Genomic DNA, 27,673 nt, shown 5'->3' on the forward strand with positions numbered 1-27,673 from the left:
ATAAAGCTAGCAAAGGACGGGCACGGGAGTGACAGTGCTGGTAAGAACCAGGTATCTCCAAAGCTTAGCTTCCCAACTATTAGGTGGCTGAATGAAGGCAACAATGATAGTGAGAAAGCCACGCAGCAGGTTACAATGAAACTACTGCAAATACTCTTTCCATGGCAGGGGCGTCGGTAGTAGGTGGTCTTTTTAATGTCTCTTCCAACCCAAACTATTCTATGCTTCCCCCTTGTGCCCGATGAGCTGCCGCTGCTCGGAGCGGGGATGTGTGTCAGTACGGACACCGATCTGCCGGTGCTGTGTGCGGCCGGGCCCCGCTGGCACAGCCCTGCCCTCGGTGCGAGGGCTGGCCCGGCTCCCGCCCCGCACAGCCGGGGCCTGTCGGCCCAGCCCGGCCCCGCCCGCCGAGCGCCGCCGCTCCGCGCCCGCCCCGAGCCGCGGGAGGCACCGGGAGCGCGCACGGCCGGGAGCGCGCGGGACCGTGTCCCCGGCTGCGGTGGCGGCGATGGCGGCGGCGGCGGCCTCGCAGCGGGACCCGGGGGACTGGCAGGACTTCTCGGGATTCCAGCCCTCCGCGGGGAGCGGCCCCGAGAGCGCCCGCGACAAGGGCGGCTGGGGCGGCGGGGATCTCGGGGCGAAGCTGTCCCTCTGCTTCGAGCCGCCGCAGGCCCGGGCTGGCGGCGGCGGCGAGAGCCGCGTTCCGCTGCGGCCTCTCACGGAGCAGAGCGCGCTGCAGGACGACGAGTGAGTGCGGGCCGGGGGGCGCGGAGTGAGGCGGCGGGGAGCGGGAAGGCCCGGCCCGGCCTGAGTGGACAGCGCGGCCTGCAGCCCTGTCCTAGAAAGCGCTGCCCCTGGGCCTTGGCGAACCCCGGCAGGGCTTGTGGGCTGCGGGAGTGGAGCCTTTCCCCGCCCCCGGGGCTGCAGCTGCCAGCGGCCGGGCCCGGGCAGGAGGGCACGTTCGGCCTCCGCGGCGCGGGTTTGACGTGAAGCCCTCCGGCTTTATTCCCGTGACGGCCAGCGAAGCGTGTGAGCATCCCTGAGCCTCTGACCCCGCCAGGCTAACGAGAAATACCTGTCCTGAAGTTCGGAGTGACCGGGGGTAGTGTTTGTTTAGCGTCTTGGAAAGTGCCCACTGTCTCAGTGTTAGTGCAGAAAGCAAATGAAGAACGAAATCTCAGCTGCAACCGTGATAATTGGGGGGGGGGGGTTTCCCCTGAGCAATAAAGCTTTTCTGATTCATGCTAATTTCCAGTTTATAACATTATTTTACAAATATTTATACTTCTAATTTCATAGTAAATTCAGTCAGCTTATCGTCATTAAAAATACTGCAGTTTTACTTTAAGGTAACAAAATTGTATGTCGTCCTCTAAGAGATGAAAAAAAAAAAGCCTGTCAGCAAGAGACTAGATATCTGTGGTATAAACAGTGAGGTGAGTCACGTTGGGCAGTGATGGGGCTCTATCTGCTCTTCTGTGTCTGGCTCGGCCATTCCTCTGACCTCCTCTGAGCCTTAGCTAGGCAACCACTTCAAACATCCACCCACAGCAGAAAGCCTGGAGGCAGGGCTTGCTGGGTGACGAGGAAGCAGCCTGCTCGCAGAGCTGCTCTGTTGAACTGGTGTACCAGGATGGGTCTGCGTGTGCAAGGCTCTGGTACTGCCACTGTAGAAACAGCTACGATTGACAGAGTGGTGGGCTAAACTCAGGAAGAGTACTTCTGGATAAAACTAAATTCTTTGAAAGTTTTAGTATAATTTGTGATGTCCGTTGTTCTGTCATAAAGGGAAAGAAAAACTGGTTCAGAATTTGCTACTCAGTCTACTTCCTTATGCTAATGTGCAGAAGGAAAACAGGAACAGCATTAGGAATGGAATTTATAGCTCAGTTCAAATTTTGTTAAAGGAAGGGCTCATCCACCCCCAAAAAAGATTTTGAGTATGATTATATAATTAGCATGGAAGCTGTCTCTTCATTTATTCTTCTATTTCACTTCTGTGTGTACATTGTTTAGAAAGGGAAATAAATTATGTTTATCAAAAAACATTTTCTCTTAGCTTCAAAATTAAAAATATTGTGAGTAACTTGCAGATGAATATTTAGGGAGGAAGATATAGTTACTGATAGAGGTATATGGTCATTAAGAATATGTTTATTGCTGATCAATTGCTGCTTATTTTAAGGTCTGTGTTTTTGTTCCTTTATTCCTCTCTCCAGGATTTGGAATGCTTTGACTGATAATTATGGTAACGTGATGCCAGTTGACTGGAAATCTTCGCACACCAGAGCTTTGCACTTGCCAACACTGAATCTTTCAGAAAAAGGGGTAAGTTCTGATCAGAAGAAGTACCCTCTTTGGATCTTTTTTACTCAGCAGCAAAATAAAACTATTTACATTTGTATAAAAAAGTGTCATTATTAAATGACTGAAAATATTTTTAATGCTTGCCATTATACATGAGAGGTTTTTAAAAATAAAAAAATCTAACAACCATTGATGTATGTTTGCATCTCCTTGGGTTGAAAAAATGCAGGGTTGGATGACTGCTCATTAGAGCCAGAGCATGATAGAAAGAAATGCAAAATGAGAAAGGGTTTCACATAAAATCTTTCTACTGTCTGATTCATGTTGGACACTGATGTGGGTAAGGGAGGAAAAGAGGCAGGGATACCCTGATTTGGTAATTCCAGTGTGGACTTTAAGTTCATCTCAATCTGCAGTCAGATGGCTTCTTTAACAGGAAAGGTGGCCCAGGAGACACTGAATTGCCAGAGTTTGTTTTGTTTTCCTTATTTAATGGTCTGGGGAGAGAATAGGGAATTAAGAGCTTCAGAGAGGTTTATAGAAAGGGTTGTCCTCCGATCTTCTTGTAAGTGGATTAAAATGTTTCAGGAAGAAAAGCCAGGAGGAATTCCCATCTCACAGGTCTTCTGAGGAAAAGAGTGGCTTATCTTTTAAACATAGTGAAGTTGAGTTACGTTGCAAAAATATCTATGTGTGTAACTTGAGAATAGGGTAATGTTTTGACTTCAGCCATCATTAGATAATCCACAGATGCTTTTAATGTGACAGGAGTGAAGATTGTTCTGCTGAAGAGGATATTTTTGGGGTTCAGCAGGGGAAGGTGCCAATTTGGAACTCACTTTATTGATTTGAGACTGATGTTTATCCTTTGAATTTGACTTGTGTTTATTCTAATTTTTATTAGAGTGCTTGTTCAGATTTTCTAAGTGGTTTTAGAGTAATTAAATCCTTACATTTTAAGTAAAAATACAAGCCCCCCCTGCTGTGACCTGGTGTCACTGAAAAATGGACTGGAAGACTAATGGATTTCTCAATAAGGAACTAAGTATAATATTTTTTTTAAAAGTTTCATATAGTTTTTGTAAGTTATTTGCAGGCAGTTATGAAGAAAGTACATAAAAAAGTGTAAAGTGCTGTTGCTGGATTAGAAAGAATCTTAGATGTGCTGCCAGGAGAGGGAAACACAGTTTATGGATTAAACATATCTCAAGGTTTTTCAGCTTTCACTCCACCTGGCATGCCTTCTGATGTGTAAAGCCTGTCCGTTTGGGAGCGTTTGACATACTTTTTTTCTGCTTCTTTGTGTTCAGCAGTATTTCTGGATATGTGACAGCACATATGGACCAGCTAGCAGCTTGTTTTAACTTTCTTACCAGGAATACTAACAGCTAAGCAACACTTCCGTGATGCGTTTGAAACTAATAATATGCTGCAGAAGTTGTGCTTAAAGCATTTCTCTTCTGTTCTAGTAGGAAAAAATGTAAGATGAATAAGGCTGATTCATCTGATCTCAGTTGCTTTACATCACAGATCTGCGCACACTTTTATACGTCTCAGACAGTGAAAGAAGCGGTTGGGTGGAAGTGTTGTACAAAGTGGTACAAGGAGCAGGATTGTGTAACTACTTGTTTGTTTTATTTTTGCTAGATTGCTTTTAAATGGGTTATTCCCTGGTACTGTGAGGATAGGAGGAGGCATGGTGTGGCTGTGTGGAAAGCCAGGTGTTCCTTTTAGCACAGGCTACAGCTGATGCTGTGGTGGTTTATTAGCTTAAACTGTCAGAATATATCCCGATAATCTCAAATATTTCTGGATGTGTCGGAAGGGGAAGCTGATCTTCTTCTTGATTAACTTACCCTTGCTTACTGTCCCATTGTTGCTGCTGTAATCCTGTATACATGGAAAAATATCTGAGGAAGGCAAATGTTAAAAAAATGTCAAATTGGGCTGTATCTGTGTAGTAGGTGAAGAGATATTCTTAGTGGAGCCTTGTCACTGCATGGTAATTGTAATTCAGATTCGGGGAAAAAAGTGGACATTTGACTCCATTCTGAGGACTGAAGAAATGTAAATTGTATGTTTTCCCCTACAGATCAGCTATCTGGGGATATTGGTTGCAGCTTCAAAATTAATCTGAAAACTATTAGGGTGTCTGAAGAAACTGGGAAAATTGGAGGAATTACAACAAAAATTGAAAACTGATACAGTGAGGCCAAGGACTTTGTACAGCCAGTCATAATGCTTGTAAATTGGCCCAAAGACCAGTAGAAGCAATTGAGTTAAAAATGTCAAAGGTTAGGGCTTGCAGCTCTGTGGGGCTTTTTTAGGTTGGTTTGGCTGGAATCTAGTAATAGACAATGGGCAAAAAAACCTAACAAGTTTGTAAATAAACTAGAATATATCACTGTGTGAGAGTAAAATATACATGACTAATTAAGGAGGGGATTTAAATCTTTTCTTTTACTATATGTATATGTTTGGTTTGGAAGGATGAGTATAATTTAGTGGTATATGTATGGGAACAGTGTTACTTTTCTTTCTTTTTGAAAAGACACTGAGGTATTCAACAATATATTTTTTAAATAATCTGGGGTGATACCAGTGTTCTGATACCAATTTTCAATATCAACTCTTCTTGTTTTTTTTCCATGTCTTTTATTAAGTGACAAAGTAAAACTGTAAAAGCACATAAAGTAACAGGTTTGTGTGATGTTAGATATTATAGGCAGGTTTTTCACCATCCACTGACAAGTGTCTATCTTCATTTAAGATTTAAATATCTACATTGGATTGACAGCCTTCCGTGTAGATATCTACGTGTCAGTGTGTATATGGTCTTTATATGCAGAGATTATTTAAAGAGTTTAAAGACTGACAGCTATTTTAACTTTCTGCAGTTGTAGTTTTGATTTCATTTTCCAGGTTATTTGACAGCAAGAATTATTGATTTCATTATTGCAGGCACGGAATCTGTTTCATTCTTAAAATTCAATATTAGTTTTGTTTTTTAAATATATACATGTGTTTTATACACTCACATTTGGATGTGTGTATATATATTTATATAAATACACCTTTTCATGCTTTTTAGGTAAATGATAACTTGAACCTTGACCTGTCAGATGATGAAGAGCTGAGAGAACAGTTGGATATGCATTCTATCATTGTTTCTTGTATCAATGAAGAACCACTTTTCACAGCAGAGCAGGTAAAGTGTTCAGCAAAGTTAGTGTTGGTATAATATGTTCTTTTAGTCTGTTTTTTTTGTTGTTGTTGTTGTTCTTCTTCTTCTTGCTGCTCATTGTAGCTAAGCTTCTTGATTGTTCTTTATTTAGGGTTGTAATAATGTGTGAGATATTACTATATCATTCAGATTTGAAAAGTATTCCAGTATTTCAGGTGAGGTTGATAGTCCAGGGTCTTTGAAATCTTTATGCATTTCTTAACATGAATTAGTCAGAAAGGCTACTAAATTAGGCGTAAGAGTTAAAAAGCAAAAATATTTTCAGAATCTTAGTGGTGTGGTAGAGTTTGTAGTTTTCCAGCATGACTGTATGGCAATTCATAGCTTCATGTGGCTTTGTTGTTAGCAAGAATTCTTTGAAGTTTTCACCTAACTTGAGAGCAGATCAGTGTTTCTGCTAGTAAGATTTCAGATTACTTAATGTTTAAAGACTTAGGTTCCAAACCCATGGCTTTACTTCACTTATCTTGAAAATTGCTCCTCTGAGTAAGGTTAATGATGGTCTATTAAGATCCTGCTTTAGGAAGCAAGCACAATAATATATTTTCTTATTATTTAAATGATTACCTGTGAACTCTGATGAAGAGGGTTATTAATAATATTAGAGACAGGATTGCTTGAACTGCCTCAGCTCTTTTTTACTGTGAGGTGGATCTCAGCAATGATTACAGCCTTTAAACCTGTAAAAGTTGATGTGTTACTTATTCAGATGTTTAGTTAATAATTTGTCCTGTAGAATTATGGTCATTTGTATAATGAAAAGTAAGCTCTCCACTCACAGAATTTCTGTTCTCATACTTTCTGTCTGGCTCAAGTCTTACATCCAGGGATGCAAATCAGCTTCAGGTTATGGTGGATCAGTTCGTAAAACTTCTCAGAGGCACAGTAGATTTTCAGGCTATTCAGGAGGGTTTTTTGGTTTTGTTTCTGAGGTTGTTTGGGGTGGGGGTTTTTTGTTGTTTGGGTTGGGTTGAGTTTTTTTGTTTGGTGTGAGATTTTTTGGGTGGGTGGATGGGGATTTCGTTTTGTTGTTGTCTGTTTCTTTGTTTTTGCTGGGTTTTGGGTTGACTTGGTTTTTGGTTGGTTTTCTTGGGTTTTTTTAGGTAGAGAAGTATAGGGAAGTAGAGGGAGGTAATTAGTTTTTGTTGTGTTTTCCTTCAACTGAATACTCAAGAAAGATACTGCAGCTTGCTCTTTAGTTCAGTTCTCTTAAGCAGAATCATGTGTACCTTCATATAGAAATAACCATGTAGTTTCAACACACTGCTTGCTACGTGATTATCAATTAACTGTGACAAGACACGGGTATTCTCAGGGAGCGAGGATGGAGAGGATGTCAGGATGTCAGTATGATTTTGTTGACTCTCTTCCATCCAGTCTTGGTGTTAGTTTCATCAAATGACAGGCTGTTTCTCTTCAGGCAGGAGGGTTTTCATAAGGGTTTTCATTTTTCGAAGGTGATTGAAGAAATAGAGGAAATGATGCAGGAATCGCCTGATCCAGATGATGATGAAACACCCACTCAATCAGATCGGCTCTCTATACTTTCCCAGGAAATTCAGACACTTAAGAGATCCAGTACAAACAACAGTTATGAAGAGAGTAAGTGATATTTATTAAGTATTTTGCCCTTATGCTTGTTGAAAATAGTTGAAAGGGTAAGTTGGCCATGTGTTTAATTCAAAGGAAGTCCTTCTTATGATATATCTGTATTCAAAAATATTTTCAAAATGCCCTGAAAGAATAGTCTAGATTAAGAACATAAATAGAGGACTTATCTTTGTCAGCTTTCATAACTAAGAATAAGAATAAAACTTTATAGAATTTCAATTTAAAGCAAATACTCTGAAGGTTGATACAGTGGAATGGGATTTCTTCATGGGTAAAATGATAAATTAGTAATTGTTTATTAAACTTCTGCAATTTTTGTAAAGTGAGACTCTTGATGCCCATAGGCTGTTTAAGATTAGCTAAAGCTCTTGGAAGCTGTACAGTAAATAAGGAAAATGGTGTTTCTTTGGTACTGTTTCAGTCACTGCAACATATCTTCATAGACAGTAACACAAAAATAAGGTGACCATTCCTTTTTTTCCCCATAACGACCATGCATATTTTTCAGAACTCCCATTCCTCTTCAAAAAGTTGAAAAGTTAAAAAAATCCTTTGTGTCTTCTACTCAAACTAAATCATCTGTGCTTCCCTACACAAAAGCAAAGAAATTACATGTATAGTTCAATTGTATTAGGTTGAATTGTATGAAAAAGAAACCTGTGAGTAACCGGTTTCATGACGAAAAAATTTGTTTAATGTATGCATTTGTCAAAATCAATTCTACAAGGTGATAGGGACACGAAGAATATTCATTAGACAATCATTATACTTTGGTCTGTCTTATGAAGTTTAGTGCTTTCTTTCCTGTAGTCTGGGTCATCAATATAAACTGTAGAAGATTCAGAAAACTGGCTGACCTCTTGGGGCATCACTTACAGTTTCTGCTATGTTTCAGATTTATGGAGGAGATACCATTTTCATGGCTGGACTCTCAACTGTCTCAACACATAAATTTAAGGAATGTGAAAGCAAAATGTATTGTGTTCAGCAGGGCTTCCTGCTTTCCTGACAGTTCCATATGTCTTTAGGTTTGGAGCTAATCAAGCTTGCTTGGTATTTCATATCATATTTATTTTGCTTTGTCTTGAGTCCATCTTTTCTGTTGCATCTTTATGGTTTAAAGGTCAGTCCCAACTGAACTGTGCCTTGAGTTACTTTGGCAGTTAATTTAACTTTGCTTCACCAGTTTCTCAGAATCTGCTTTCTTGTCTTTCAGGTCACTATTTTATTAAAAGCTCTTGTTACCTTTTTTCGGTGTGTGAAGGTGCTTCAGTGTTGGTCTGCATCTCTCTGAAATTTTTGCGGGTTTTTGCTGGAAACTGTCTGGCTTTTGAGAGGGTAGATCAGAGGTGTTCATGTTTAGGATTCAGAGCAGGAAATCAAAGCTTGTATTTAGTTTTTTCTTGGATAGGAAACGACACGTATTAAGGCAGTCCAACAAGTGAGTTCTTTAGCCTGCATATCTAAGCTTCAGTCCATGTGGTCTTCTGTATTTGAATTCCTCTGTCTTAACTCACCTGCATTAGCTGAGTATTTCCTATGTAGCCCTTTGTAGACTTTGATAATGACAATTGATCTATCGTAAACAAGTCAGAACTGCAGTTGGGTAGCCTGCACCTATGTTTTTGGAACAATTGTTTCTTAGGCTGTGAAGCTGGTTTTTAAGTGTTGGGACTCACAGGTGCTCTCTCTCGGTACTGTTACAGAGTTTGAACAGAGTTTAAGGCCTAAGCTACTCTGAAAAGGTCTCCTTGACAGAGAATTGTCTTAACAGGTTTCATCGCTTTTTCTTTAGTTGAACAACTGACAAGGAGCTTTCTCCAATCAATTTTCCCTGCTGTAATTTAAGAGAGAAAATCTACATGTCACGTATTACCTTTGATGCTTCTAAGAGCTACGCTTTTTTGTAGTTTGTGGCCTTATTTATATTTTTCAACACTTGTCTTGTCAGTGTTTTCCCTTACAAGAATTTTTTTAGACATGATATTTACTAGACTAATTTTATGAAACTAAATAATTGCAAACATCTCTTCCATGTCCTTAAACAGATTGTACCCGTCAGTGTAATCAGGACTAGCTGTTTCTCAAGTGCCATTTAACATTATGTTCTTTGACATAGCAACTGCTGGGACTTACTAGCTTCCTGGGTGTGTCAGACTTAAATTGGAACAAAAAGCAGCCCTCTAAGAATGTGCTCATTTCTAACTCAAGCAAGCCTCAGAACATTTTCTTGGTCATAATTTCACTCTCTGTAACACATGACCCAGTAGTACCTTTAAAATGCAAACCTGGACATTTGTTTTTCCCTTACAAACTGATATTTTACAAGCTTCTGATTTAGCTTTGACCAATTCAGTCTCGTGCTATCTCAAAACTATTAATGCTATTGTTCTAGGTTTTTGTTTCAGGCAATGCAAGGCCATGCTTTTGACTACATGGAAAATTTGGAGAATTTTACTAGTTTTTCTGCTAAATACCTCAAAAAATGTTGTCATAAAACTTTTGTACAAGCTTTTATTAATAGGCATGCATACCGTAGCAGTATCACCAAAAAGATTTACTTGCTCATAGAATATAGCATGTATTGCTATATTGCTATGGGTGAAAAACCCAGGGATTCTACAAATGCCAAAGTTTTGATTGTCATCAGAAAATATGAGGGCCTTTTACTCTGAACAGTGAGTGCAGGTGGAAAGTGATAGTTTACAGTGGTGTCGGAAGTTTAGCACTTCAGCTTCCTTAACTACCAACACTCTCTTCATATTTGCAGATTATCTCAGATTTCTCAAAAGTAAGAAAAAAGTTTAACTGTCTCGTTGCTAATCTTGTTGCCTCTGGGATGTGTTTATTCTTTTAGGAATTTTGTTTTAGAGTTTAGATATAGTTAAGAGTTAAATATAGTTTAAGAATTGAATTTTTTGTTTTGAGAAATTTCAGAGTACTTTTTTCTTTTAATCCCCGCAAGTTTTCTCATGCTTAAAATCTTGACAGATTACTTTTTATATGAAATATTTATAGGAGTAAAAAGATTGTCTGTTGCTGAATTAAATGAACTGCTAGAAGAAATTGAAACTGCTATTAAGGATTATTCTGAGGAACTGGTACAGCAGCTGGCTCTACGAGATGAGTTGGAGTTTGAGAAGGAAGTGAAAAACAGCTTCATTTCTGTCCTCATTGAAGTGCAAAACAAACAGCGAGAACACAAAGAAACTGCAAAGAAGAAAAAGAAGCTGAAAAATGGTAGTCCTCAGAATGGCAAACAAGAAAGAAGTCATATGCCTGGAACAGTAAGAAAATTTTTATAGCTCTTTATACTTTTAAAATGTGTTTTGTTTTTTCTGGATGGGAAGTAGTAGTTCTAGATTATATCAAGATACCTGGTACACCTGTTTCTATGCCTTCATTCACAAACAAGGCTTAGGCACTTCCTATTGAGAATTTTTTTCACAAAGTTGTATAATATTTTCCTCTTCTCATACTCAAAAAAGATTTCTGTAACTCTTTGCAAAATAGCCTGGAGGCAGCATACCTTTCTTGCACAAAATACTGTCTGCGGATGTACTGCTCTGTGTTCTTTTGTCAGTAGGCAAACTCATTTATCTGTTTGGTTTCACGGTGTGAATTTTAGTATGTGTTAGTCTCGCAGGAAATATTGTTGGTGTAGTTGTACAGATATTTATTGATTGTATTGGTTTTTAGGTAGGAAAAAAGTGAAAGTCTTACCCCAGATCTCTTAACCTGGGGCAGAGTTACTACATCCAACAAGAGACAGGGATAAGGCCAAAGTGTAGTGCAGATGTACAGGGTGGGGAGAATTTGTTTTACTGTTTACAGAACAGCAGCAAAAGGAAAAATGGAACGAAAATGTCTTTCAAGCGGAGTTCAATAAGAGGTGTCAAAGAACAAAAGAAATTAGGTTATTAGCTTGTCTATGCAATTTTTTCTTTCTTATCTGACTAGTATAATTTTAAATCATTTGCGATATTAATGTTTGAATTTTTTAGTGCCTCTTACAGAATGCAAAAAATGTGGTTTTGTAGATCTTGGCTAAGTCCCAGAAGGAATGCTTCAGATGGACATGAAAAGGTTTGGGGTTTGCTTTTCAAATATAAGGAATGAACATTTATAATGAAATATAAACACTTCAGAATCTATTCCTAAACTTATAAGAATAAGATACCTGTGATATAACCTAAATGGGGTTTTGATCTCTTCTCTATAATGAAAAATCTATGTGTGTAGCTAAATGTTAATGAAACTCTAAGAAAGTATATGTCTGGAAAACCATACAAAATTGTCATCACTTTACAAGAGCACAGTGAAAAGTTCCTTCTTGGTTCTCAGTCATGGAAAACCAAAAAGGGGTATTTTACCTAGAAAGAAAAATAATTGTTTGGTTTTGAAACTTAAGTGATTCATAAGCTATTCTAGTTAGTTTCAAGTTTAGAAACGTGAATGATGCTTACAAATATAACTGTATGTGGTCCCAGTATAAGATATTTTCATATTTGGTTGCTTCAAAATGCTGATGTGTCAGGTTGCTTTCTAAGAGAGAGTGAACAGACTAGCTCATAAGTAAGACTGTATGCTGCATTTGAAGCTACTTGAAAATAACTTTCACTGTCACTAGATACAGATTTGAGAGCCCTCTCTCAGAAGGAGGTGCAAGCTTCCTTGCTTCAACACTCCTTTTTTTTTATTTTTTTCTTATGAAAGTGCTGAGAATATGCATACAGAGAGTATGTTCAAGTAGCTTTGTAAAGAGTGAGTTTCTATTAATAAATAATGTATAAATTAGTAATTTTATTAACTATAGTGAAGTCTAATTTAAATACAAAGATTGGAAGTAGAGTTAAATTTTCATACTCTAAGAAAATGAATTCTCCTGTAGGTACTATAATTGAATTTGAAAGAAAATAGATATTTTAATTTTTTATCCTTGATACAGTCCTTTGGTAAATCACTTTCTTAGACTTCTAAAACTTTTACCTCTCTCATAAAGGCAAACTGGAGAGCAATTAAAAATAGTCCAGGCTTGAAGATACCAGTTTCCTTAAGTAGGATATCTTAAAAGGGTTAAGATGGCTTTGTTAACATTTATGTCTTTACTGACCTTGTTGTGCTTTAGAAAGCAAATGCATACTGTATTACAGCACATTTTATTCCCCCTCCCATATATATACACATTCAGATAAACATGCTGAGGCGTGGTCTTTTTACTGCCCTCTTTCAGCAACTTGACAGTTTCTTCTTCTTATATTCTTGTCAGTTGCTGATTTTTATATTGCATGCTAAACGTCAAAATGATTTCGATTTTTTAATTTTATTTTATTTCACTTGTCTTCTCCAGCAAGCAAAAAGGATTACAAAGTTCAAGGAAAAAAACTGTGATTGGATTATATACCATTTTTTCTTTACTTGGATTCCACAATTCTATGTAATGGAGCTTGAAATCAATATGGGTGTATTATTAACTAATTTTGTATGTTTTATCATATTACAGAAAAGGGGGAATTGTAATAATTGCTTCAGTTGTGGAAAAGGAAGCATGAAAGTGTAAAACATTTTAAAGAGGTGGAGACTGAACAGTGTTTCTAGTAGGTGCCTAAAATCCGAAAAATCTGAAACATTTGTATCAACAGTGTCTTTAAATGTATATCATTAAACACAAATGTTAGAGGAGATTTTACTGTGAACTAAACTTTCAGAAATCTGATTTTTTACATTCCAAAATAAAACAGCCTTAAAAGGCAAGTCTCGATTATCAGGTCTGCAGTGAGGTTTTATGTGAATAAATTTTGATGTAGAAATACTGCTTAACTGCCATTATAAGGTTTGCTTTTTAATGATGAAAATTAAGTAGATGAATGAAGAAACAGAAATGTGCTGAAATACATCTCAGAGCTTGTCTTTGTCATTTGTCTTTCACAGTCTTGATAAATGCTGATTAATAGTCCTCTGAACTTTTCTCTGTCCCTTTTTTTCTCTCTGCTGTGTTTTCACTACTTTTAGCGCTTCAGCATGGAAGGGATCTCAAATGTCATACAGAATGGCTTCCGCCACACGTTTGGAAACTCAAGTGGAGAGAAACAGGTGCTGGGCTATCTTCTCTCTTTTTTCTCATTCTTTGCCTGCACTTTCAGGAGCTGAGATCTTGAAAATTGACAGTAGTTGAAGATAAATGCTGAGACAGTTAAAAATAGGATAAAATGTAGGAATCTCTGCTCCTTCCCTGCCTCAGGACTCTGATCAGCCTTCAGTCTCTTTCTCTCCTCAACAGCTCGAGAAAGTCAGGACTTGATAGCCTGATGCACTGAGCTAATAACCTGTATTTCTTACCCCAGACTAAAAGTCTGTTTTGCCATGATGCATGCTTCAGATACGTTGCATGTCTGTAATAATCTAATATCTAGTCAAAGAATATGTATCAGGTTAGATGTAGCATTTCAGCCTTCAGCATTAACAACTTGCACACTACCCCCAAGTGAAAAAAGGTTTTGTTTTCTTTTTTCTTCAAATGTTCAGAGCTGATATATCTAAAAACAGAGTAGCACCTGGAAAATGCATAGGCTGTATTGTATGTCTTTTGCCTTTAAAAACTGTGTGATTTTAAAAGCAGTGAAATGTGTGCAATGCAGATTACCGATATAAAATACCTGAGCCATAGGCAAGATGTTGTTTGTCCCTCAGAGGGAAGATTCTTATGCCTTATTTCAAAATAATACTTGCCTGTTTATTTCAGAAGTGTAGTATGTATTTTATTAAATGCATTCTGTATTTTCGTGAACTGTTAATGCTTATGCTATTATTTAGTCTTTTGGCACACATTACAAAATACTGGTATTTCAAATTATTTAACAAATACCCACCCATTATAGTTTAGGCAGTTGTGCCAAAGGAGTGCATTAGAGTTAATTTTTTTTTTTTCCCAGTGAGAAATAATTTGAGGCAATAAATTGTCTGGTAATTTACAAGTCAAGGCTGATTAGGCTTTTGTCTGGGAGATGAGTGTTGTATCCTGCAGAGGACTTTGGGAGGTAAAACAACAACACTCAAGTCATTCCCAAAGCATGAGGTTAGAAATCATGGACTTATGCGCTTACTCAGGCAAGGGGTATGTATGAGAGTTTATGAATACATTGATCCAGATATTTGTCCCCAGCTTTTGGGATCTTGAACAGTTAGGTGCAGAGCTTACCTAACTGAATACATTATCTCAATACTAATAAAGATATAGCTCTGTTGTTTTTTTCTTTGCTATATATATACAGCTATTTACCTGTGTCTTTAGGCATTTTAAATATCATGTATTTTCATGACATGAACATATTTAGCTATGCCACCCCATCACACTTTTTGTTAAAAAACTTTCACTGCTTCCTTCTAGACATAAGTAGCATAATCATATATTAACAATAACACTGAGTGGATAATTCTTCCAGTCATTTTTTGAGTTTATTTTCTAATGTTATTCTTCATGTTGATCATACTTTTCCCCTGATTTATCTTATATGATATCCTTGTTAGTGGGGTTATGTTTTTTTTTTTTCCTTCCTATATCCTAAAGGATCATGGAAATAATATGAACTATAGTGGAGAAAGGTGGGAAAGATAATTAAATCTATTCTGATTTAGTTCCTAGAAATCCATTTTCTATGGCATTTGTTTTCTGTTTGGAAGATTTTTGTTTGACTGGGCTTTTTTGTCACATTACCAAACCCCTGGCCTTGCTTCTGAAATACTGGTGTCATCTTCTTATTGTATGAAGTTGCAAAGTAAAACAAGTATCAGATATTCAGTTTCTTAGTGCTACTCTCACATTATTAATTTGAGTGGTTTTTTCAGGGTGTATTGTCATTATAAACTCACATTCATGTGTTTTCTGCTAGCAGGGAAGAGTTCGTTAAAAATCTGGAATTGTGATTAAAAAAAACACAAGGACAGACAATTTTTTGTGTACCTGGGAAGGCAGAATTTCCTACACATAATGTCACAACATAAAGTTTATGGCAAGTTTGAACACTTATTTGAGAACTCTTTTCAATCTTTGAATTAAGTGGTATTTCCCACCTTCTACTACCCTCTTATAGTGCGTATTTCCTTTTTTCAATTTTAGCCCTTTTTTCTGTGTGTATGTTTGAGACATAAGTGAAAATTAATTGGAGTTCTTCAACATTGAAAGATAAACTTCCAATGGGCACTTCCTGTTCCCGTCTGATAATGCAGTTGGGAAAAAAACACCCAACACCCAACTGCATGAAAGCCATTGAAATGTTTGTAGCTCTTTCTGTGATCATATTTCCAGAAGAAAATTCAAGATAGTCATCTTAATTTTGATTTTCAGGCATATCAGACACTTTTTCTGATTACAAATTGTGATGGGAGTTGCTGCTTATCATCAAATCTGCTTCAAAAATTTAGGGGTCACAGATTTAATAAGTGGTCATGTCAGTCAGCTACACTTTAGTCCCTTTTTCATCTTTTTCATATGTTATCCTTCACACAGCAATTTATGGAATGAGTTTTTATAGTGTTATTATAGAAACTGATTGTTACAGCTGCAAAGCATGGATGAGAAGAAGAATTTTTTCTGGAAACTAGGAAAGAAATTGCTTTTTCTGTTTTTTTTTTAATTTTTACTATTAGGGAGGCAAAATAATAGGTGGAGTTTACAGGAGAAGAAAAACAGGGATAGATCGGTGTTTGGTCCAGTGAAACATGTCCTGGTAGTTTGTTATCTAGGTAAAAGGTAGAATGCCACATTTCTGAAGGCTAGAGAAGACAGAGGTCTGATTTCTGAGTTAGTAGATCCACTTTCATCTTTGACATTTACAGATTCAACAGCCTTATATCTATCTATCGATTCTGGTCATTTCGTTAAGTGGGCACTTCTCTGCTGATACTTGGTTGGTTACATCTCCTATAAAAGAGATTGAAAATTGACTGTTTCCTAAGAAGCATTACATGCTTTCCTCTGCTGTGCTGAGTGGATGTGAGAAAATGCCAGAAGAAAAGGGAGGGAGAAAAGCACCCTGTGTTTGCAGAAGGTCTTGGTGAGGTGTCAGTACATCCCGTACAATTGGTTCCTTTAAGTGACCCTGAACTGAGTCTGTTTGGCTTTAGGCAGATGATGTTTTTGAGCGCGAGGTGCACGATCCTGCTGAAAACATAGCAATGATTGCAGAAGTGTTTGGCAACACTCAAATCTCTTTGGCAAAGTGAACCTCTTCACCAGAGTGAGTTACACTCGACTCTCGCTGAAGTGCTGTTACTAGGAGAGGAGACCTTTTACCTTGTATGACATGTTTTCTGCTTGTTGCATGGAGAGCTACACAGGTCTTAAGTTGGATGAGAGATTGAGGGTTACTTTGCCTACTACCTTGTAGCTCTTAACCCATAATAAAGTTCCTGTTTAATTCTTACAAAATGAATTGAGGGAAGTTTATCCATTGGGGAAAATTCCAGTGATTTCAGTACTTTTGAAATGCTGACCTCTTTAAGAAGAATAAGCATCCATATAGGCTGCAAATTAAGATATCATCTAAAATGCATTTAATAAAAGCAATAGGGTTGCTTCAGAAATTTGAAAATTAATCTTGTTTGCACTGCAGGCGTGAAAATCTTGAAAGAGGTGAGAAATTTTTGCCTTTTTTTTTTTAAGCAGACAAGAATTAAAGATTTCAGTAAATAGAAAAAAATTGAGTTGGTTTGAAGCAGTCTGTTAGCACACTCAACTATTAAAATGGATAATTTAAATCAAATTCCAAATGGTGGGGCCTTTCATTAGGCTCACCTTGTTCTTTTTGGTTGGAATTGTAAAGCAGCAAAAGGTGAAAGTTGTCCATTTTCATTTTCTCCTAACTGAAATTAGGGGCATCCTTCAGACCTGGACTGGGACTGGGCTTTGGTCTGTCAAAATCTTTGGAATGTTTCATGTTCTTGATAAGAGTTAACCAGTAACTGAGAAAATCTTGCGGCTGTGTTGAGTTTGAAGATTTGTTTAGGTTTTTTCCCCGAATACTTCTTAGCACTCTTCTGCAAACCTGAATGCCTTACTTAAGGTACCTCAACAGCCTGCATCAGTTGTGCTCTGGAATCCTTTAAAAATGTGACTGTTCTTAGTTTCCCAGGTTACTTGAAGGTTACATCCGTATTTACCTGGACAGGTTTTTTATGTACTTTCTGGAAAGAATTACTTTCTGATTTTAGACACAACTCATGAAGCCTGCTTGATATTTCTACTCTTTTTTAAGAGCAAGTTTGAAAGCTGTTCATCTGCATTTATAGTGTTGTTTGAGGAAAGGTTGTTCTATGAGCTTTTTTTTGATTGTAAGAAGTCCTTTAAGTCTATGAAGGACTTCGGAGGGAGAAGAGGAAGGATTTCGCTATTGGTGTGCATAAGCTCTGAGGAAGAAGCCTAGCAGAGAAACTTTATACTGTAAACAGCTCCAATATTTTAAATACTTTTTTTTAGTGTTTAGCTGCATGGCTTCTCAAATGGCCACATAATTTGGAAAAAAAAAATAGAAGTTGGCTTCTGTGATAAAGGTTTTGGGATAGGAAAGGTAGAATCTTAATCTCTTGTGAAATATGATTATTTGTGGCTAACAATTTCAGTTGCTACAATTTTTGCAAAATAAAATGCAAGCAACAAAGTTGCATGAAAGGACCTTCAGTTAACTCTGGTTTTCATTTGACAGTACTTAACAACCGTCATTCCTTATGAGAAGAAAAATGGACCCCCATCTGTTGAAGATCTTCAAACATTAACCAAAAGTGAGCATATGAAGTTCCCTCACTGATCATTTCCTCTTTGTATTTCCAATTGTGTTGGCTGCTAACCATGACTCCATATACTTTTCTCTTTCCCCTTACCCTATGCCATGTATGTCAAGTTGCATGATTTTTAACCATACATTTCAGCCAGCTTTAACTGAGCCTTCATGGTATGTTGGTTTTCTGTTTGTTCATTGAAACCTTGAAGGCTAGAAACTTGCATGTATCAGAAAGTAAAAGTTCTCACATTATTTTGACAGCTGGGCCTTGCGGAAAATACTGCATGTCATGTAATTTGGCAATACTGTCTTGTAGTTCCCAGTATACCCCTGTTTGTTTAAACTTGCTGTGCTTTATTGAGGTTATTGTAATGACTTTGAAAAATTGAAGTGGATGTCCAGACACTTGTGAGTAGTTGCATAATGATTGTGCTTGATTACCTTTAAAATAGCTGCCTTCTCTCTGTAGTTTTGGTGGTTCGTTTGGTTTTTTTCTTGGTAAATTTTATAATTAGGAATTCCAAACCAAACAAGAGTTTTGACAATGCTTTGAATTCCCTGTTCTTCACATCTTTTTAGCCAGATCCTCAAAATTATTTATAAGTTCTAAGTTCTCTGGTTGTTTGGGGGGTTTTTTAACTCTAATTTGCAAGAAAAATTAGTTAAAATTTTTAAAAATTACCTACTAAGGTGATTTAATACAACAGAGCATCTCTAGGAGTCAATGGCATCTCCTTCATTTGAGGTTTATAGGAACAGTTTAAAAATAGATCAATGTATTTTATGAGATCTCAGTGCAGGGCTTTGGATCTAACTGTCTTAAGGTGGTTTTCAGCAGCACAGTTCTGTGATTCCACAGGTGGCTGAGATGGTAAAAGGCTCTTTGGTTATTTCCTAGAAAGAGAAAATAAATAATGTATAAATTCTGGAGTAAATGAAATATTTAAGCAGGAATTAAATTCCCCTTATTTTTCTACAGTAGACACCCTTAGCTGTTAATTCATACTTATTTTGTGACAAATGAATTTCTCATTTTTTGTCTATTCCTGCAGTGAAATTTTATCCTCTTGCCATATTTAAATTTCTGTTGAAAATATTAAGCAGAGAGAGACTAAAGCCTCCTGAAAACATTTTGTGTTGTTTGACAGTTTATTAACAGAATGTCTTGTACAAATGCATTGTAAAGAGTATTAATAGTATTGATTTCTGTGGGCTGGTTGTGGTTGGAACTTGATCCTGTGACTCCACTGCAGGTTTCTGACTCACTCTCTGCTGTTGTTAGGGCCAACAGTAAAGCAGGTGTTTAGGGCTGTTCAGTTGGGTTTTCTTTCGAAGCTGTATATTATTCCATGGGTATGAACACTAATGTCTGTCTGTAACATAAAAGTTGATATTAAGCACTTGTTATAGAGTTTAGAGTCTCGTGCGAGGAATTTGAAGATTACTGCTATTCGATATAATTCTGTAGTTTTGATTCTTTCAGTCATGTCCAGAGTGCTTTATAAAGGGTTGTCATTGTTTGTCATTATGGAGTAACAGACAAGCTTATATATGTCAAGTTGAGCTATTCCACATGCTTTCCTTTCTTCAAAAATAGGCAAGATGGACAAGATTGACTTCATATACATCACAAAAATGATATTTTGGCATTATTCTAAGCTATTGCCAAATTCAGTCATGTATTTAAGATTTTTCTAAGCTACAGCAGCTAACATTCACCATTTCAGGAGGAAAAAACCCACCAGTAATATTTTCATAGAATAAGTCACATAAGTATTTCTTCAGAAAAGCTTCATTGTTCCATGATTTGAGGTGAAGATCAAATATATTAAGTAATGGAGCATACTTTTGTGGCCTGAGATTCTCAGTCCATCAATAGTTGTTAGCACATTTTAGTTTTGGGTGTGGTAGCTTTCTTTTGGTGAGATTTTTTTTGTAGGGAAGAGGTCCTTTTTGTTGTTGTTGTTATGTCTGATGACATTTTATTGTAATAATTAACCACATGAAATGGGACTCTTGCATCCGTGTACTGTGGAGTTCAGTGAGAATTACACAAGGGAAAGGTGGAGATGTGATGTGTCTCATTCATTGTATCTTCTCATATTTCAATTAAGAGTTTTCCGACTAATCTGGTAATAATGTCCCTATGAGTAGTTGAAACAGCTCCATGATATTTATTTTGAGTGTTGTGTTTAATTTCTAAATATCTGCTAAATATCTGCTTTACTATTTTCTTACTTTAGTTCTACATGCCATGAAAGAAGATAGCGAGAAAGTGCCAAGCTTGTTAACAGACTATATTTTAAAGGGTGAGTGTGTTTCTTGGCAGGGATTTTATTTTATTCTAAATTAACTTAAAGTACATTTAAGGTGTATTTGAAAAGAATGATCCTACAGCATTCATGAATTATGTTGCCCTTCTATCAACATAACTTTCATTTATATTCTATTTTGTTCAAGATTTCTGAGCATACAGTTCATAAATAAAACATGTTTATTTTGTTTGTGATAGTATAATGTAGTAAGTATGCAGTGTATATTCAAACAGCTGAACGACAGCAGCAGGAGCAAAGAAATCTGGCTTATGAAGTTAAATGGGTACAACTTATGTTGTACAGGTTTTTCAGAATCAGAACTCAAACTGCATTTGCTATATGAGTGCTCATAACTTCATTTTAAGTGTTGCCTTCTGATCAATGGTAAAAATTATTTATCTATTTTAGTTGTTATTCCTTCTTCACATTTTATTTTAGAAGTTTTTGTATGAGTCATTTATTTTCCGGTATTATACATTGATGATATTAATAGAATTTCAGGCATTGAAAGTCACTGCTTGCTTTAGCTTTAAGGAGGTGTTCCAGGTAGCTTCCAGGTTGTTAAATTATTTTTAAATGTTTTTCTTCTGACTTCATTTTTGCCTAGATCTTACTAATGCTCATGGTTTTACTGCAATTCTTGGCATATAAATGATACCAATTTTTTTTAGTGTTTTATGTTTAGCATATGCATCAAACTCCCAAGATCTGAACAAACAGCTGCCTCTCAAATGTATATTACATTCTGCTTTTCATGTGCTGCAAAAGGTTTTCTCTTCTTTTGATATCCTGTTTTCCAAGTCTCACTATGTTTTCAAATATACAATCATTTGACTTAACTCCATGTGATTTTTAAAGGTTTTTGTATTTCTTACACAGACATTCTCATCTTACAGATATTTGACAGTACTATCAGGTTTAAGTTATATAGTGCATTGTTATTTAAGAAAATCTGAAAAGAGCTGAAGCTCTGACAGACTTCCTGTTGGAAGAGGTCAATTTCTAAGTTTTCCATAGGGTTGCACAACTACCACATACAGTAAGAATGCAGAGATCCTTTCAGTCAATTCCTTTGATTTTTCCATTGTTTACTTACCCTTTCTAAAAATTCATCTTAAATTAGACAAATGTATTTGCTAGTGAGCTGAGAACCATGTAGGATCAAAGTTTTTTTAATGGTGATGGCACTAGACTTTAATTTTGTGAGGCACAATCTTTGACCCGATTGTTGTCAATAATTAAAAATTTTTGCTCTTCATAATACATCTGGTAGAAAGTGATTGGATTTAATAGTGCTGTTTACAGTGTCTGCTCTTATTTTTAGATGTAGCTATCTAGAAAAACCGTCAGATCACTAGGATACTGAGAAGAAACTGGCTGCCTAGGGAAATGGAGCAATCTCCTGCAAAGAAGGCTTATAGACGTAGATTACAGATTACCTGAACGTATGTTTGGATGATTTAGGAAGCTTGAACTGAAGTTCCCTCCTGCCTCTGCATGCTTGTGACTTACAAATCACCAGGGATATTCTACTAGCTAGATGTGGCAATTACAAAAACATCATACATATGCAAGCACTGTTATCTCTAAATTGTAAAACACAAATGATGGGAGTATGAAGACTAATCACTCACATCACTCATACTGAAAGGAAAAGGCAGTTTCCCTTCAGCTATCATTTCCTTAGTGAGCAGGACCAAGCCTTTCTTCATCCTGTGTGGGTCTGTGTGCACAAGTGGTGGCAGGCGGTTGTACAAGCTAGGGAGCACAGAATTTTACTCTTCCTTGCAGTGTAGCCTTAACTGAGCTGTTGACATTATGTTAAATATTTATAACTCAGCTAACAGTGTTCCATTGTAATGCAGATTTATCCTGTGAAACAAAGTCCTCCAGTTGTTTCTGAAGTTATAACCTGTTTCTCATTTTCTGCCACTAAAACTTCTGGCCTGAAAAGTCAGTGAGGCTTTCATGGCACAAAATACTCCCAGCCACCTGTCTGTTGTCTGGAAATTACTTTTAAAGCTTGTTAAGAGGAGATTAGGTGAATTCTCTGCAATCACTAAGATTAACTTTTAGCTCAGCTTTTGTACCTGCAATTCCAACCTATTCCTTACATTCCAAAATAAAAGTAGTGACTTACTTTTTGAAGATTCTGCTGTACTGTAAAATGTCTTGGCAAGGTAAAAATCTTTATGAAGATTTAGGGGTTTGAATTTGTTTTCCAAAAGAAGTTCTGTATCCAGTGGTAATAATCCGTATGGTACGGTGGTAATTGTATTCATTTTACAATTTTCTCCTCTGTGATTCAGCTGTTGTCTTACATTGAATGGATTTTATTACTTTTTCTTAAGCATTAATCAAGAAATGAAATTTTGAAATGTGTGAATTATATCACCAAACATACTTTGTTCTGTTAAAATCTTTTAACTGCTTGTTCCTTTGAGGATCATTTTGTCCAATCTTACAACAAAAAAGCCAGACAGTGTGTTACATGTGACAGTAGGATATGTGTAGCTTTATGGAAAATCTGGTTATTTTGGCATTTGTCTGCACAGGTAAGTGCAGACAAGGTTTCTATTTTATATATATTTATAAATATATATATATTTTATTCTACACAGCAAAGAAAAAATCTTAAAAGTAAACCCTTAACGATTTTTTTAAAGCAGTGCTGTCTTGTTATTCTATGGTATGTAAGAAATTAAAATATGCAGTCTTATGTGGGTGTTGTTGCTGTCCACAGAATTATTAGTAAACTTTCCCAGATATTGGTGGCCACTGTTGAAAAATTACTTAAATTGTTTCAAAGCAAGAGCTGAAGAAAAAATATCAGGAAAAAGATTATTTTAACAATCGCCAGAGTATTGTTGGCACAATGCAATGGGAAAAATAAAAAAAGAATACTGTGAGCCTGGAAAGGTAAATGGAACCGTAAGGTTGAGCAGTAAGTGGTGATGTAACAGGAAATGTTACCACATTACTGGTGTTCTGATAAAAAAAAAAAAAACCCAAAAGTCAGTGAAATGAGTTTGTTTTCTTTGAAATTCAAAGTGTTTTGTAGCATTCACTATTTTGAATAACTTGAACTAAATGCCAAAATAATTCTGAAATTTGGATCATGTAGGAAGACGCACAGATCCCTTCCATCTGCGTTGTCTAATAGTTGCTATCTTCATTTAATAATGATTGAATAGATTTGTTTTGGCAAGACATGTTGGGCAAGAGCTGGAGCATGGAATTGAAACTTGAAGGAGAATTCTGCAGCCAGATCACCTATTGATCTTCCATGGATCATTCTTGTACTTTTTTTTTCATACCAGCTAATGCTTCTGAAATGCTGTAAATTGAAATCCTCAGAACATGGGATGTGCAAATCCAGTATAATAAAGAAATTACAAAGAATAGCGCAACTTAGTGCATTTCATGATAGGGAAAAAACCATATAGGATTATTAGGTTTGAAATTATTTCTGATGTTTGTTTTCTTAAAAGCGTCCTCTTTTCCCAATTTCTACTGCCCCCTTGTGTCCCCTAAAATGTTAAAAATACCATTTTTTTTCCTCATGCTTAAGTCCCTCTTTCCAGGGGTCAGTTAGCTCTCCCCTGGCTCTTTTCCACAGGGAACATTTCCTCACAGGTAAGTATCCTGAAGCCAGACTAAGTACATATTCTGTGTAGAGTTGGGTCCAACGCAGTAACTTACCTTCTCTTGTTCATGTTGCTCTTACTGAAGCCCAAATTATTTTCAAGGGAATTTTTTCCTTTTGTTGGGTTCTGTTTGTTTTTACTTTTCAGTGAACATTTCTATCCTTAACTTAACAATAATGAAAAGGACTTAGTGGTTTCCTTTGCAAGTAAATTTTAGTTCCTCTCCCACCAGCATATGATTCATGTAATATTTTAATATTGTATAGCTTTAGAATTAAAATAGATGGTAACATGAAATTGATTAGCATTTGCAATTGTGGTTAATTTTTTCTGAATATATTTTAATATATCGATATTGTTATTATATTTTATTGGTAGAGATAATGAAGTAGAAACTGGGATTTGAAAAAGAGTGTGGGAATGAATTTGCTGACAGGGAATGAAGTACCAAACCAACACTGAAATTCTTTATCTTAAAAAGCACATTTGTGGACTGAATGAATTAATTAATCATTCTCTGTACCTTTTCAAGGTTAATATTTTCCTTTTTGAAGAACACAAATAAGTGTAAATAATCGTGACATCCTTGAAACATAGCTATTATATAACAAAATATAAGTGTGTATTCATAGTTGAAATGAATGCCTTTGTAATCAGATGTGTCATTACAGTAAACTGCTATAAGATATATTTATTGATAAGCTCTATGTTCTTTTCCTTAAGTCTTGTCCTTAAACAGTAATCGTGACATAAAAATACAGTGCTACAAATAATATGCTATACATTACTACTTAGTAAAATGCATGAAATACCTAGTTTTGTTTTTTCTAAATGTAGATGTCATGAAAACAGTCATTTTCCATCTTTCACCTTGCTCTTTCATATCTGTCCTTTCAAGTAAAAACTTAAATATTTTTTTGTTTTAATAAAGCCAGAATTTATACCTTGTTCCATTTTTAAATTATGCAAGTATTTCAGATAATGAGGACATTTATTTTCTTGACATTGAAGTTTTTGTCTAATTGTTACACCTGACTTCTTTATTTGCTTTTGTGTTGTGCTAGCATTGGTTTGAAAGCTGGATTGCTCTGAGGTTTGTGTCTTACGTTGAAACAGGAATGAGAAACGTGTGAAGGACATGTCTTATCTTCCCACTGTGTGATTCTTGTACATGCACCAGAATTAGAAAGTAGAGTTAGAATCTCAAATTGTCAGTGCATATTTTTAAAATATAACTGCATGCGTCACCTGTTATTTAATGTTCTGTTTTCTCATAGAACACTTCAAAAAGCACTGTTTAAGACATGACCTTTAGTTAACTCATTTCTGGATAGTTAGTTAAAGATAGTGGGTTGTGTCACTTAATTACCTTTTGAGAGAGGCTGATAACTTAATTGCCAGTTTCAAAAGATTTCTAGATTTTACTGTGTTACTAATAGGGTAGAATTCAACATTTAAATATTTTAGTATATACATTACATTTTTATACAGACCAACTTCACTGATGTTTATCAAGATGTATTTGTGGTTCTTTTGCAGTTCTGTGTCCTACATGAAGAGGGCTGCCTTTCAGAATTAACCATGCTCCTTTCTGTGATGAGAAGCTTTCTGTGGATATAACTCATAGTATTTTTTCATTTGGCACTATACCTAAAAGAGTATGCATTTACCTCCTCTGTGTGTACGTGGATTTTCTGATCCTACAGTAAGTCATCTGGGCATGACAACTCATTCATTTTAACTTAATAGTGCAATGAACTGGAGCAGGGAACAAACATTGTGCAGTTTTACTTGCATTGTTCAGACTTTTTAAAGTCTATTTTTACATTGTATAGCATGTAGTAAATCCTCCTGCACATTTTGTTGTTGGAAGGAAAAGTAAACTTTGAATAGTGTAAATAAAACAAGGCTCGTTTCAAGGAATCCATATTTAAAAGCATCCTTAGTTCCTGTAGCAAAGATGAAAAAAGGATCGTAGCCAGACTTGGAATTAAGGATTCAAGTGAGTTCTCCAGGACGCATTCTGGGATGGTGTTGGTGAAAGTCAGCAATCAACACTTCTTTGAAAATGATAATGTTGGACTGTACAACAGTATTGTTCATAGATTAACAAATCCAGATGCTTTGGTCTGACATAAGTGATTGTGTGTTACCAATTCTTTAACACAAACATCTGAGAAATGTAATGTTTCATATTTCGTTTTATTTTAATTATTAATGTTCACATGGCTTAGATATGCTCCCATATTGCTGCTATAGTTTTACAGGTTTTATTAAGTGTTTGATCTTAATGAAAATGCTTCAATATATAAACATTTTAAAAGACAATATCTTTTTAAAAGTACATGTACAGTTTGAATAACTTGCACCTGGCTTCCAAGTTAGTATTATATTGAGACATTTGTTGTTGTGTTTCTAAATTTTACTACAAATCTCTCTTATAAATTGTATGCACTGTCTGCTCTGTGATGATGTGTCTGCATTCAAACAGATGAGAATGTATTTTACAAATCCTGTACAAGAAACATACCCCATAATCTCAACCTTAAATACTTGTCACAAGTAATTTTGCCAGTCTTAAAGATTAGATTGAAGTTTAAAGAGTACTAATAAAAAAAAAGAAAAAGGAACTATTTTCTAGGTTGAATTCCTATTGATTCTATACCCAGATTTATATACTGAATGTCTAAAGGCACTGGAATATAAGGTTCTAAAGAGATAAAATTGTGTTTTCTTCAAACAGTTTTTTCCATTTGAAGTCTTCAGGTTTTTTTGTTAGTTGAAGAGAAATATGCTCTTGAATACCTTGCATCACTTTAATGCTCAATTTTATCATCATCACCAAATACTATTTTGATCAGTAAAATATATTCAGTTTAAGAGTAGTTCTCATAATGCTTTTTTTTTTTTCTAAAGGCCTCAGAATTTTTGTCTTTTGTGCCTTTTTCAGACCATAAATTTTTCAGTTTAAAATTCTTTTTCTCTCTCTCCCCAACTTGACACGTACTTGCCAGCCTGCTCAGGAACAAATAGATGCTCTGCATAAATGTGTCATATGTAAAGTTTTTTCATTGCTTTATTTTATTTCATTTGTAGTTTCTCTAAGAAAGAAAGCTGCCATTTATTTCTGTAGCTGTTGTGTTATGAACTCATTATGGCATGCTTTTTGTATAGAACTTCTTGATGTTGACTTGATGTTGATGCCTGGAAATTGGCAAAGGGGGTGACCCTGCTTTATTTTTAAAACGGTGCACGTGTGAAACCCACCATGTCTCTATATGAGATCTATTCAGAGGTGCTTCAATTTCCTGTTGAGGCTTGAAGTGACAAGATGGAACAAAAAACCCCAAATAAACAAACAAACAAAACCAAACAAAAAAACCCACAACAACCAAGGGAAGAATTTAAAAAAAAAAAAAAGAAAAAGACTAACAAAAAAACTTTTGACAAAGTTTGTGTTACTTGTAGCAAATCTTGGATGACTTAAAGTCATGAAATATTAAAAGCAATGAAACTGGAAAGAAAACTCATCACTAAAGACCAGGAACAGCTTTAGTGAGCTAAGCAGCTGCTTTGGTATTTCATGCCTCTCATCAAACTAAGCAAAATTTCATTATGAAAAGTACCTGTTTACCTTGTATGCATTAAACAACAGCTGCCAAAGATGGCAAGTATTATATGTATACCTATATATGTACATAAAAAAATAGATCTCAAAACATTTGAATAAAAAGAACCATGCAAATCTGCTTTTCTGCTGAGTTCTATGCACTT

General features: G+C 36.2%; 1 protein-coding gene across 1 annotated transcript; it reads left to right on the plus strand.

Annotated features, from left to right (window-relative positions):
- Nucleotides 1-267: 267 nt before the first annotated feature.
- FEZ2 (fasciculation and elongation protein zeta 2) lies at nt 268-27,647 on the plus strand. The gene is given in 10 exon segments (XM_027681642.1): nt 268-420; nt 422-747; nt 2,220-2,328; nt 5,399-5,515; nt 7,009-7,153; nt 10,181-10,449; nt 13,175-13,255; nt 17,863-17,938; nt 20,181-20,246; nt 25,439-27,647. Coding segments are annotated over 10 exon segments (1,359 nt in total). The 3' UTR covers nt 25,456-27,647.
- Nucleotides 27,648-27,673: the final 26 nt, after the last annotated feature.

The sequence above is a fragment of the Neopelma chrysocephalum genome, unplaced genomic scaffold, assembly GCF_003984885.1.
Source record: "Neopelma chrysocephalum unplaced genomic scaffold, ASM398488v2 Primary Assembly neopelma1_61, whole genome shotgun sequence".
In the NCBI taxonomy this organism is placed as follows: Eukaryota; Metazoa; Chordata; class Aves; order Passeriformes; family Pipridae; genus Neopelma; species Neopelma chrysocephalum.